The sequence below is a fragment of the Solanum verrucosum genome, unplaced genomic scaffold (genome assembly GCF_900185275.1).
Source record: "Solanum verrucosum unplaced genomic scaffold, falcon-dt-bn FXZP01000268.1, whole genome shotgun sequence".
Lineage (NCBI taxonomy): Eukaryota > Viridiplantae > Streptophyta > Magnoliopsida > Solanales > Solanaceae > Solanum > Solanum verrucosum.
This window is the reverse complement of record NW_026019957.1, coordinates 3,491,030-3,502,715: the sequence shown is the minus strand read 5'-3', so window position 1 is coordinate 3,502,715 and position 11,686 is coordinate 3,491,030. Positions and strand designations below refer to the sequence as shown.

The 11,686-nt window shown below is 30.3% G+C and overlaps 2 protein-coding genes across 2 annotated transcripts in view; both read right to left on the bottom strand.

The window, feature by feature from the left end:
• The window catches only part of LOC125814442 (anaphase-promoting complex subunit 13), a 171,865-nt gene extending 171,659 nt beyond the window's left edge, over window positions 1-206 (bottom strand). The window contains exon 1 of the mRNA XM_049493885.1: window positions 202-206. The gene's annotated coding sequence lies outside the window, so the exon portion shown is untranslated. The remainder of the gene's footprint in view (window positions 1-201) is intronic.
• A 464-nt stretch (window positions 207-670) lies between these two features.
• Window positions 671-6,522, bottom strand: LOC125814399 (probable E3 ubiquitin-protein ligase RHG1A). The gene is made up of 6 exons (XM_049493847.1): window positions 6,290-6,522; window positions 2,507-3,669; window positions 2,371-2,421; window positions 2,192-2,290; window positions 1,826-1,990; window positions 671-1,021 (listed from the first exon to the last, which is right to left on the bottom strand). Exons 2-6 carry the CDS (start codon window positions 3,644-3,646, stop codon window positions 890-892), a joined length of 1,587 nt encoding a protein of 528 aa, XP_049349804.1. The 5' UTR covers window positions 3,647-3,669; window positions 6,290-6,522; the 3' UTR covers window positions 671-889.
• Between the last annotated feature and the right edge of the window lie 5,164 nt (window positions 6,523-11,686).

The following is an 11,686-nucleotide window of genomic DNA, read 5'->3' as shown; positions in this document are numbered from 1 at the left end:
AAATTGATAATTTAAGACAGACTAAAAAGGAAAATGAGTTAGATAAAGTGCAACATAGGGAATAACTAATTTTAGGATTATGTTTGGTTGATAAAATAAAATAAAATTTAAATTATCTTCAAATGAAAAGGTATTATTCATTTTAAATGGACTAACAAATATCTTTTATTTTAATGGCCCATAAAGTGGAATAAAAGGGTATTAATTCTTATTAGTGTTATGGTTCTCAATTACTTGTGAAAGTTGTAACAAACATACATTTTCATTAATAAAGTTTTACTATATTTAATTGAAAGAGAACCACAAACAAACCACTTAATGGGGAAAAAAAATGAAAAATAGAAGCAAACAAAAGTAACCATTAGAAGAAAGTCTATTTTTTAGTACTTTTGGTTGGATTGCCTACTTTAGATATATGAAAATTGATACTCCATCAACCTATTTGGACCAAAATGATCACCATTTCAAATGATGTTAGAGGGAACCTACCTCCTTCCAACAACTCCGGTTAACTTCATCATTAACCAGAGGTCTCAAGTTCGCCCCTACTGAATACAAAATCACCTTTGTTTAGTGAATCCAAATTTAGTCAGGCCTCAATGTAGGTACCAGAATGCGGATAGAGTAGCATAACAAAATCCGGAAGTTGGGATAGTTATGACAACACCAGTAAGTAAATTCCAGAACACTTTTTATAAGGATTTTTGAAGGAAATAAATATCAATGTTCATCAGCTATCACCACAAAGCCTGCATTGGCATGGGTTTATTGGTTTGATGTGACAAGAACTGTATATATATACAAAAGCAAAGAATTCAAAAAATGAACAGAAACACCCCCACCCCACCCTTCAACTTGATGAATTTGTACATTAGGGAAACAAATTGAGCTAAGATGGAGCTGCTGAAGCTTTGCATATAGGACACCAATTCTTGAGACTCAACCAATGTTTTACACATTCCACATGATACCCATGATCACATTCCAACCTTCCTATTTCATCTCCAATCACATACTCCTCCTGCGAAAAACACGTCATTTACTTAATTGAGTCACAACTTTGAATTCATTTTGGTATGCAACATCCTAGATGCATGAAGTGGCGGAGACACCTTCCTACAGTGGGTGTTATCCGACACCTTTTTTCATAACGAAATGATGTTATAGAGAAGCATAGGATAACATGAAGAAACGATTCTAAAGATAACTTGATAGTAATAGTGAAATGTTGTTATTACTATTATAAAGAGGTCCTAACTATGTGAGTGTGCGCGCATGCATATTATAAAATATATTTTAGGAAACAATAAATATTATATAATAGACCGTCACTGGGTGAAACTATCATCAATTTAGGACAAGTAAAGCAATAGAACCTCTACAGCCTAGAACCAAACATACATGTTGAGTAGTGATTATACGCTAACACCACATGAACAAAGTATGGTCGCTAGATGCATGGAACTATGTCTAGAATGGGATAGACTTGTCTATGTTATGCAAAAACAGAATTAAATCTAGTGACATTCACTCAAATTACGGCTCTAATTATTAGGTCAGGAATTTTTCTACTCCACCGTGTTCAAGAAGAGAGTTTAACAAGGCATAAACCTAGAGAACTCTACTAAATAAAAGTTAGCTAATTGATGACTAAAACATCTTAGGATGTACAACATAAAACTAATGTAGTGTTAACTGCACTTCAAGTAATATTGCATCAGAAAATAAAAACAAAGTGACAAAGCAAGGTGCTACCTACTTAGATTTAAGTACAACACATCAGGAACATTGGAATATACAAAATATTGCTTGAAGTGGGAAAAACCTGACAAATAGTGCATTTGACCTCATCTTCATTCTCGTCGCTTCCAAATTCCCCTATTTCTGAAGGCATAGCCTGATAAATGCTTTTCCGGATGCACTTTGACAATGCCTCCTCTGACAGAGCTGTGCTAACACTCCCCATCCTCTCCTCGAGAGCTAATAATTCCTGTTAACAGGCAAAAAATTAAGTTTTGCAGGGCGTAAAAGGTATAACTAACGGTGGGAACTTATCTTTTGTGCGACGGTGATCTTGAAGCTATTGGATGAACCTCAACCCACTACCCCCATAAAAAAAACCTCGACATTTTGATGAAAATTAAGTTTGGATGAACATAGTCAGTAATAATATACTGAAGAGAATAAAGACCTCATAGGACATATTGTCTATATCCAGCCTCATTCCTCTATGCTGGTCGTAGAAGTTGAGGCCACCAAGAAACAAGTTGGTTTCCAACACAAGTAGTTGCTGTACATGGAAAATAAGAGTTCATCATAAATACAAATAGGAAACGCCTGAGTGGTACGAAATACTCAAAGGTGGACTACCTCATATGTTAATTCCTCATCTTGTTCCATTCTTTCGAGTGCCACTAATACCTGTACAGAAAAGCAGCGATCAAAGTGAAATACCGTAAAACCTGATCCAGAAAAACAGTGACTGAGATTCTGTTGGGTAAAATACCTGAGCAACTCCATCCATGTTATATCGCTGCAAGGCATCACGGTTCATTAATTGGTTTATACCTAGTTGTGCAGAAGTTCCAGACACTCCAGCTGGGAGATCTTCAACATCATTTCCAGGAAAACTAAAAGCACTTGAATCACTCGAAGAGGCATCTGAGAAAAATTGACTTGATGACTGCAGACTGAAATTTGGAGATTCAGGCTGAGGTGAATTCTGGAAAAAGCCAGATGACGAATCTCGTACTGAATCTCTAAGCCTAGGCACATTCATTGACCTGCGAGTCCTCACTGATACAGCACGATTATCCTCCCTAATATCAAAGTTTTTACTACTCCTTGAATCGGAAATTGAGATACCACGAGTTGGACGAATGACATCTCCTCCTTTTGGTAATGCCCCACTTACTTTCTTCCCTTTAGAGGATGAAGTGCTTTCACCTTCTGAATTTCTTCTTTTTACCATGTCCCTTCTACTAAATCTTGAATCTGCTGTTGAACAACTCTTTGGAGAGATATCTGATCGTGAGTTGCATTTTAGATATCTCGGCACATATCCAGCCCCACTAGCAGTGCCCCTGGTCCCTGCACCAATGGCCTTAGACGACAAAGAAACAGACGAACCTACTGGACTATTTTGATTGGAATACTTGGGAGTAAATAATCTACGAGGTCTACTGCTTGAAGCGCCACTAGAGCAACCTACTTCTTTCAATGTAATTTTACTTGATCCAGTATCTTGAATTACTGAATTGAATTGGGGTTGATGCGCTTTTGATGACTTCATGTGTTCCGAAGCTTCAGGTTCACCATGTGAACAAGTTGTTTCTGATTGATCATTTCCAACATGAGAATTTGCTTTCCTGTCCTTCAGTGATTTTCTTGCATTAGCCATCACAGAGGATGTCCTACATGAACTTCCAACAACTTCTTTTCCATTTGAAGAAGTGAAAGAAGGCCTGAGAGGTCTTGGTTTCTCTGTACTTCTAACTTGCGGGCTCTTCATAGATTTGTGCCGGCTGCTGCATCCATATCGAGAGCACAACTGAACATTTTCATCCCTGCTGTCAGCTATGTCCCTCAAACCTCTTCTGGGAACGTAAAGGCCATTAACAGCTCTTTTGTTTGAATATTCATCCATAGATTACATACAACCTCTTAGTTCTGTCATGTCAAAACCAAATAGCATAATGTTACTACTAGTTAGACCTTAAAATCACGAAGTCAAAGACTTACTTTTTAGCAAATGAGGACAGGACTACCATAAAAAAATTCAATTATCACAGCAATCAACAAGTTTCAAGAAGAACGATCAAGTATATTGCAATTGAGAAGAAACCTCAATTTTACCACTCTGAAATTCACTTTCAAGGTGATGAATATAAGGAAAACCTCAAGCAAAATTAAAGTCACAAACTCATAGTGATAGATGACGAGAATTTTCTCTAACCCCTATCATCAAAACTCAGTTTTCCTACAAGAAACTGAGAATCTTTCGATGGGAACAACAAAAGTAATACTATTACGAAGACAAGCAGTATCAGAAAAGGCAACTCGTAATCACATCATTTGCAAGTTAATCAACTATCAACAATGTAGCATGTGTCTAGGAGATCATAACCCGATGCATTCATTATTGTGATGATTGTCATAATTTACTACATTTGGTGCAATTCTTCCCCTTTAACCGGAATTGCAACCTTACGAAACTCACATAGGCAGCAAGTAAACCTCAATATTAGTAAAAATTTCTCACATAACTCTGAATATCACAGATACAAATCTATGAATATATGCCTTAAGTTGCACAGATGATTTGCCAATAAATAAAATCCTAAAAGATGGCTAATGGTATCACAGCTACCCAACAGTGAGCACCACTTGTCTTTCATCAATTCCTTGTAATATATTTGAAGAATCATCCAGAAATCAGAAACCAACTAAAGGAAAAACTCCAAGAGTCTTACAAACCAAACAAAAGGGGAAAGAAGACGGAGGGAAGCAATATAATCATAAGGGTGACACCAGTTATGAATTCAAAGATAGAGCCTTTACAGAATTCAAACAAAGCTATTCAGAAAAACAAAGTAGACATCAAAATTTTCATCTTAGTCACATAAATAGTCAAGAAAATAATTTAAAAATAAAATAGAGAATCCCAATAAAATTGAGCATAACAAGAATAATCCAGTCAAAATTAAAGCTTGAAAATATGAAGAAAAACAAATACCATTGGAATCTACTACAAGGGAAGCCAATAAGCATCAAAAACAGAAACTTGGAGACAAACCCATGCCAAGAAAATCATACTGCTGACATATCATCAGTCAAAGTCCATTAAAATGGTTTTTTTAGTTCTTTAAATATCAAAATATTATGAGAAAGAAAAAAAAACAGCAACTCCAATAAAACTGAGCATAACAAGAAACAATAAAAGGGAAATACCACCTTTTAAATTGAAATACCATAAGAGATTATCAAGGAAGCCAGCGGACATCAAAAGTGGAAACTTGGAGACAAAACCATTACAAGAAAATCACATTATTGACATATCATCAGTCAAAAAACTATTCAAATTAGCTTTTTTTCCAATCTTTTCACTCAAACCCAATAAAATTGAGCACAAATAAGAAACAATAAGAGTAAAAAAGATCAAATTTTTATATGAAAATATTACCATAAGAGCCTATCAAGGAAGCTAGAGCACATCAAAAATATCAACTTAGAGACAAAACCATGTCGAGAAAATCATATTATTGACATATCATCAATCAAAGACCATTGAAATACTAACTTCTTAAGTTCTCTAAAATATCAAATCTAAAAGAGAAGGCAAAGAAAAAACACAATCTCAATAAAACTGAGCAAATATAAGAAACACTAAGAGTGAAAAAGATCAAATTTTTATATGAAATATTACCATAAGAGCATATTAAAAAAAAGCAACTTTGAGACAACCCCATATTAAGAAAATCATATTATTGACATATCATCAAATCAAAGACCATTGAAATACCAACTTCTTAAGTTCTCTAAAATATCAATACCTTAAAGAGAAAGCAAGGAAAAAACACAATCCCAATACAATTGAGCAAATATAAGCAACAATAAGAGTGTAAAAGATCAAAATATTACCATAAAGGCCTATCAAGAAAGCCAGAGAACTTCAAAAATAGCAACTTTGAGACAACCCCATATTAAGAAAATCACATTATTGACATATCATCAGTCAAAAAAACATTCAAATTAGCTTCTTTATTTCTTACAGTCTTTACACTCGAACCCAAAAAAGTTGAGCATGAAAAAGAAACAATAAGAGTGAAAAAGATCAAATTTTTATATGAAATATCACCATAAGAGCCTATCAAAAAAAAAGCCAGAGTACATCAAAAATAGCAACTTGGAGACAACCCCATATCAAGAAATCACATTATTGACATATCATCAGTCAAAAGACCATTGAAATAAAGTTTTTTTTTCAATTCTTTACACTCAAACCCAATAAAATTAAGCATAAATAAGAAACAATAAGAGTGAAAAAGATCAAATTTTTATATGAAAACATTACCATAAGAGCCTATCAAAAAAGCCAGAGCACATCAAAAATAGCAACTTGGAGACAACCCCATATCAAGAAAATCACATTATTGACATATCATCAGTCAAAAAACTATTGAAATTAGCTTTTTTTTCAATCTTCACACTCAAACTCCATATCAAATTTACAAAAATAAAAAGTGCATTACAGTTATCATATCATCCTTAAAAAAGATTAAAACTTTACTTTATTTGTTCCTCTTCCTTCTTGTTGTTCTTCTCTTCTTCTTTACACAAAAGGAAAAAGAAAATACAAAGAAACAAATGAGGGGAAAAAAGAGTCTTTTTAGAGAGAGAGAGAGATAAGGGGAGAGAGAGAAACGTGTAAATTATGTAAAGATGGGAAGGTGGTGGAGATTTGGAGAAAGAGAAATTAATTCTCAAACAGATAAATACTGAAATGCCGTCCTACCAATGTTTTTTTATTTGTTGTCTCGTATTCATATCGAAGTTTGACTATTTTGAATTTACGTTATATAGGCTCCATTCGGAAAAGAAGAACCTATCTGTAGAAAGTGCTTCTTACCAAAAAAAATTCATACTCACTCCAACTCGAGAATTAAGAAAGAAACAACTTCATTCACCGCACATATCCTACCAATATTTTAATTTTATTAACGAGAAATATCAGCCGTTGGATAAAATAATCATCCAACAATCTTGTTTTATTTACAAAGTCAAAAATTATGGACCTCACTTATGTCCCCACTTAACTAGTAAAACAGTATCACTGACTCCCATAATTAATCTTTTAGGAAAGTGATATTATTGCTCTTCTTTTTTTTTTGCAAAGAGACTAGAAAAGGTAAAAATTACTATTTCCTCCGTCTAATAATAGTTACTATCTAGTATATTATTTTGGAATATCTAATAATAATTAATATTAATTCATTTTATGAAATTAATAGATAATTATAGTCATTTATCTATTACATTTTTAAAGACATTATATTTATTATATTCAAAGAATGATATAGTAAAATTAGTCTTCTATCAGGGAGAGTAATTCTATTTACATTTCAAAATATTTATTACAATTTTCATTTTAAAAATTGAAGTTAGGAATTTTGATCAATTTTTAAGATGTTTTTTTTATCATATTGATATGAGAAAAATTATAGTTTATAGTATTTCCCACATTTTTTTTAACCATGTCTCCATATTTGTGCTCGCACTTTTCTTTATAAGTTATTCACTAATCTATAATTATAAATTCAATAATTAAAACAAATTATAAGTTTGATGACGATCCTAAAATTCATAAACTCTTCCTACTTGACCATTTGTCCTCCACTTTTCTTGATCAATTTTCTCAATATAATAATAATAATAATAATAATAATAATAATAATAATAAGAGGCTTTGACAAGTAGAATCGATCCATGCTATCATCAAAGGATGTACTGCTTTTTTAATTTAATAAGAGGTTCTTGGTTCAAGTTTGGAATATAATTTTTTTTGTAAAGAATAATGTTTCTTTCATATGATGCAAATTAAAATTAATTAAACTTTAAAACAGATATGAAATATCGAATGAGAAATAAATATTAATAAAAAAAATTCATCCTTATTTTGTCTATTCATAAAAGTTTCAAAATTGGATCATTTTTCATAGTTTAAAGAAACATGTTTCATCTTGTACATGTATATATTCATAATTGCGATTCAATAATTAAAACATATTATAAATTTATTAATAAATTAAATTCAGAACTCTTAAAACTTTAATTCAGAAGCTTATTTCATATTAGTTCTACTTTTCTTGATCAGTTTTCTCCCTACAATAAGGGGTCATTATATTTGCGAAAGCAAGTTATTTCATAATTTTAATCTTATCTTTAGATAAAATAAAATAACATCAAATTTAAGATATAATTTTATCTTAGTATTAATTATACCTTCAATAAAAAAATAATATTTTATTTTTGAGATATTCTATCTTACCTGATGAACTAGACAACTCCTAATAAATCACAAGTAGAATTTCATCTATGAATTCATCTAGGTTTTTGTCGATTCATAAAAGTTTCAATAATCAAACATTATTGATAGTATACACATGTGTCATCTTTTATGTCTTCTTCATATAATACAACCAAATGGACATTGAATTTATCAAATACTCAAATCATATATTATTATATTTTTAATTATATACGAAGGGAAAATAAATATTTTTCTTGATATGTCATTTTCTTTAAAAGTAAAGTACAAATAATTACGTTACTTTCAACATAAATAAATGGACAAAATAAAAGGATAAGTATATAGTTACATGAAGTCCAAAAATTAAGAGGAGCCACCTACATCTAGTTTCGTTTGCTTTTTGTGGACATAACCAAACCCCACCATAACATGAAAGGGAAAGTCAAACAAAGGGCCACCTTATAATAAACTACTACTTCTACTTATCAATTTACGATATCAGTATTAAAATCTGATTAAATTCAAATTATCTATCAAAATTTTTTTATGAAAAAGTAAAGCATTTCCTAACAAAGATGATTTTATCTCTAAAGAATTTTTTTTCTTTTTGAACAAGTAAAAAGATTTTACTAATGTTTGATAATCATTTTGAAATTCAGTTTATTCGAATAATTTTATCGTGAGATATTACAAAGAATTACTTCATTTATACGATTTGAACATGGTACATATAGTTTAGAATGAAGATTATATCACTCCTAACAACCTTATGGCGCATTGATTTTTGGAATGTTATGACATCAATTATCTATTTATATTAGGCATTTCTTCGATCCATTCTTCTTAACATGCTCTTCAATCAAATTCATAATTGTTGTTATCGATTAACACCATTTTGAGATATTTTGATAAGATTGTATACGAATTGTAAAAAGTTAAAATTTTCACAAAATATAAAATTTTATGTTTAAGAAAAAAAATATGATTTTAAAAAAATTCAAATTATACGTCTAAATAAAATTTAATTTCAAATCATGAAATATTTCATACTATTTTTTTCTTTAAGTAGAAGATACAAGGCTTTATTTTTATTTTTTTTGTGATTGAAGCATATAACCCCGTTCGGTCTGTTGTTCTATTTTGTTTTCTAAGTTAAAACTTTGATATATTTGTACACTTTTAATATTTTACAATTATTTTGATATAAAATGATTGAGAAATATTTTTTCATATCTCTCTCTCTCTCTATATATATATATAATAAGCCACAATGCAACTATCATTGTAACTATCTTGTTAGCTTTCAATCAAAAGCTAACAAGATTTTTAATTACATATTTATTATTTAGTTAAATAATAAATATGTCATTGTATGAGCTATTTATTACTCATTCCTTTTGAATTTGTTAATCTGATTTTGATCTGACACATAGTTTACGAAAGTAAATTAGATTTTGAGAAAAAACATTAAGTGATAATTGAAGTTGTCCCAGATTTGCAAAAAGACACCTTAACTTTGCGTACGTCCTATTACCCCACAAAACATTCAAAATCACAATAAATACATATTTTTTACACAATATTTCCACTTTGGACAAGAATATCCTTCGAATGTGCAATTTCTTAAAAATAAAAAGTCGGACCCATTATTGATGTATTGAAGGATGCTTTGGTAATTTCCTATGATGAATTCGTTTTGTTTGTTTCTTTTAAATTTATTTTACTATACTAAATAATTGTATAAAAATATTATGAATCACGATAATTAATTACTTAAATATTAAAAAGATATAAAAATATATAAAAGATCTGATTGACTCTTCAAATTTTACTGGTGACACATAAATTGGGACAAATGAAATAATATATATTATTTGAAAATTTCTTAGAAAGTACTATAAATTACAAGAATTAACAGCTAAAAATATTTCAAAGACAAAAAAAATTGATTGAATCTCAAAAAAAAATTAGTACTACATAAATTGAGAAAGAAGAAATGACCTCTATTATTTGAAAATGGCGTAAAAGTATTACAAATAATACAATAAGAATTAACAATTTTAAATTTTAAAAGACTTTAATGCTTTATACTTATTCTATTTCCACTTTGGACAAAAATATCCTCCCAATATGCATATTTTTTAAAACAAAAAGTGGGACCCATTATTGATGTATTCAAGGATGCTTTGATAATTTTCCTATGATGAATTCGTTTTGTTTGTTGTTTAATTTTTTTTAAATAATTATATAAAATATTATAAATCACAATAATTATTTACTTAAATATTCAAAAGATATAAAAAAATATGTAAAAGATCTGATTAACTCTTCAAATTTTATCGGTGACACATAAATTGGACAAATGAAATAATATATATCATTTGAAAATTACTTAGAAAGTACAATAATTTACAGTAATTAACAATAGAATATTTTAAAGACAAAAAAAATTGATTGAATCTCGAAATGTTATTAGTACCACATAAATTGAAAAAGAAGAAATAACCTTTATTATTTCAAAATTGCGTAAAAGATATTACAAATCATACAACAATAATTAGCAATTTAGAATGTTAAAAGACATAAAAAAAATTTACCATAGTTAACAATAATTAAAAATTTAAACTATTTTTAAATTAATATTAAAGTTTGATTAACTCTTTAATTTTGTCTTTGTCACATAAATTGAAACAAAAAATGATACATATTGGGCCCGTGCTAGCACAGGCTCCGATGTCTAGTACTAATAATAAGTACGAATAAAAGCTTTATTGAAAAGAGAAACTTTCACATATAGCCACACAAAATTAGCCTAATAACTCTCCATAGCTATAGTTTGATAATTACAATTCGTAGCTATATGTCATAGGGAGGAGAAAGGTGAGCGAGATTGGGAGAGAGAGGAGAGAGGCGAGCAAGAGAGGGCAAAGAGTGGGAGAGAGGTGAACTGTATATGTATATCGGTTAGATAATTGTGTATTATACATATGTATATGTATATATGGCAAGCGAGATTGGGAGAGGGAGGAGAGAGGAGAGCGAGATTAGGAGAGGGAGGAGAGAGGCGAGCGAGATTGGGAGAGGAAGGAGAGAGGCGAGCGAGAGAGGGCAGAGAGTGGGAGAGAGGTGAATTGTATATGTATATCGGTTAGATAATTGTATATTATACATATGCATTTGTATATATGGCAACTGAAGTTGGGAGAGGGAGGAGAGAGGAGAGCGAGAGAGGCAGAGAGTGGGAGAGAGGTGAATTGTATATGTATATCGGTAAGATAATTGTATATTATACATATGTATTTGTATATTCTTGCTAATTATACATATACAAACGTGGCTAATTATACAATCTCGAAGTCAGCCCACGTAATTAATGTATAATGTTAGTCGCGAGTGGTAATTATAACAAACTATAGCTATGATGAGTAATTAAGTAGTATAAGTTTGCTTAACCACGTAATTTTCCCTTGAAAAAATTACGTGACACAATATTTCTCAATGAGCGTAAAATAAGCTAAAGTAATACCCCATATGTGCACTTTTAATTGTCATGTTGCGTTTTTCGAAAGTTAATTTGACTGATTTTCAAAGTTAAATTAGATTACATTAATTCGATATTTTAAACAAAAAAATTTAAATATTCAAAAACTATACGAA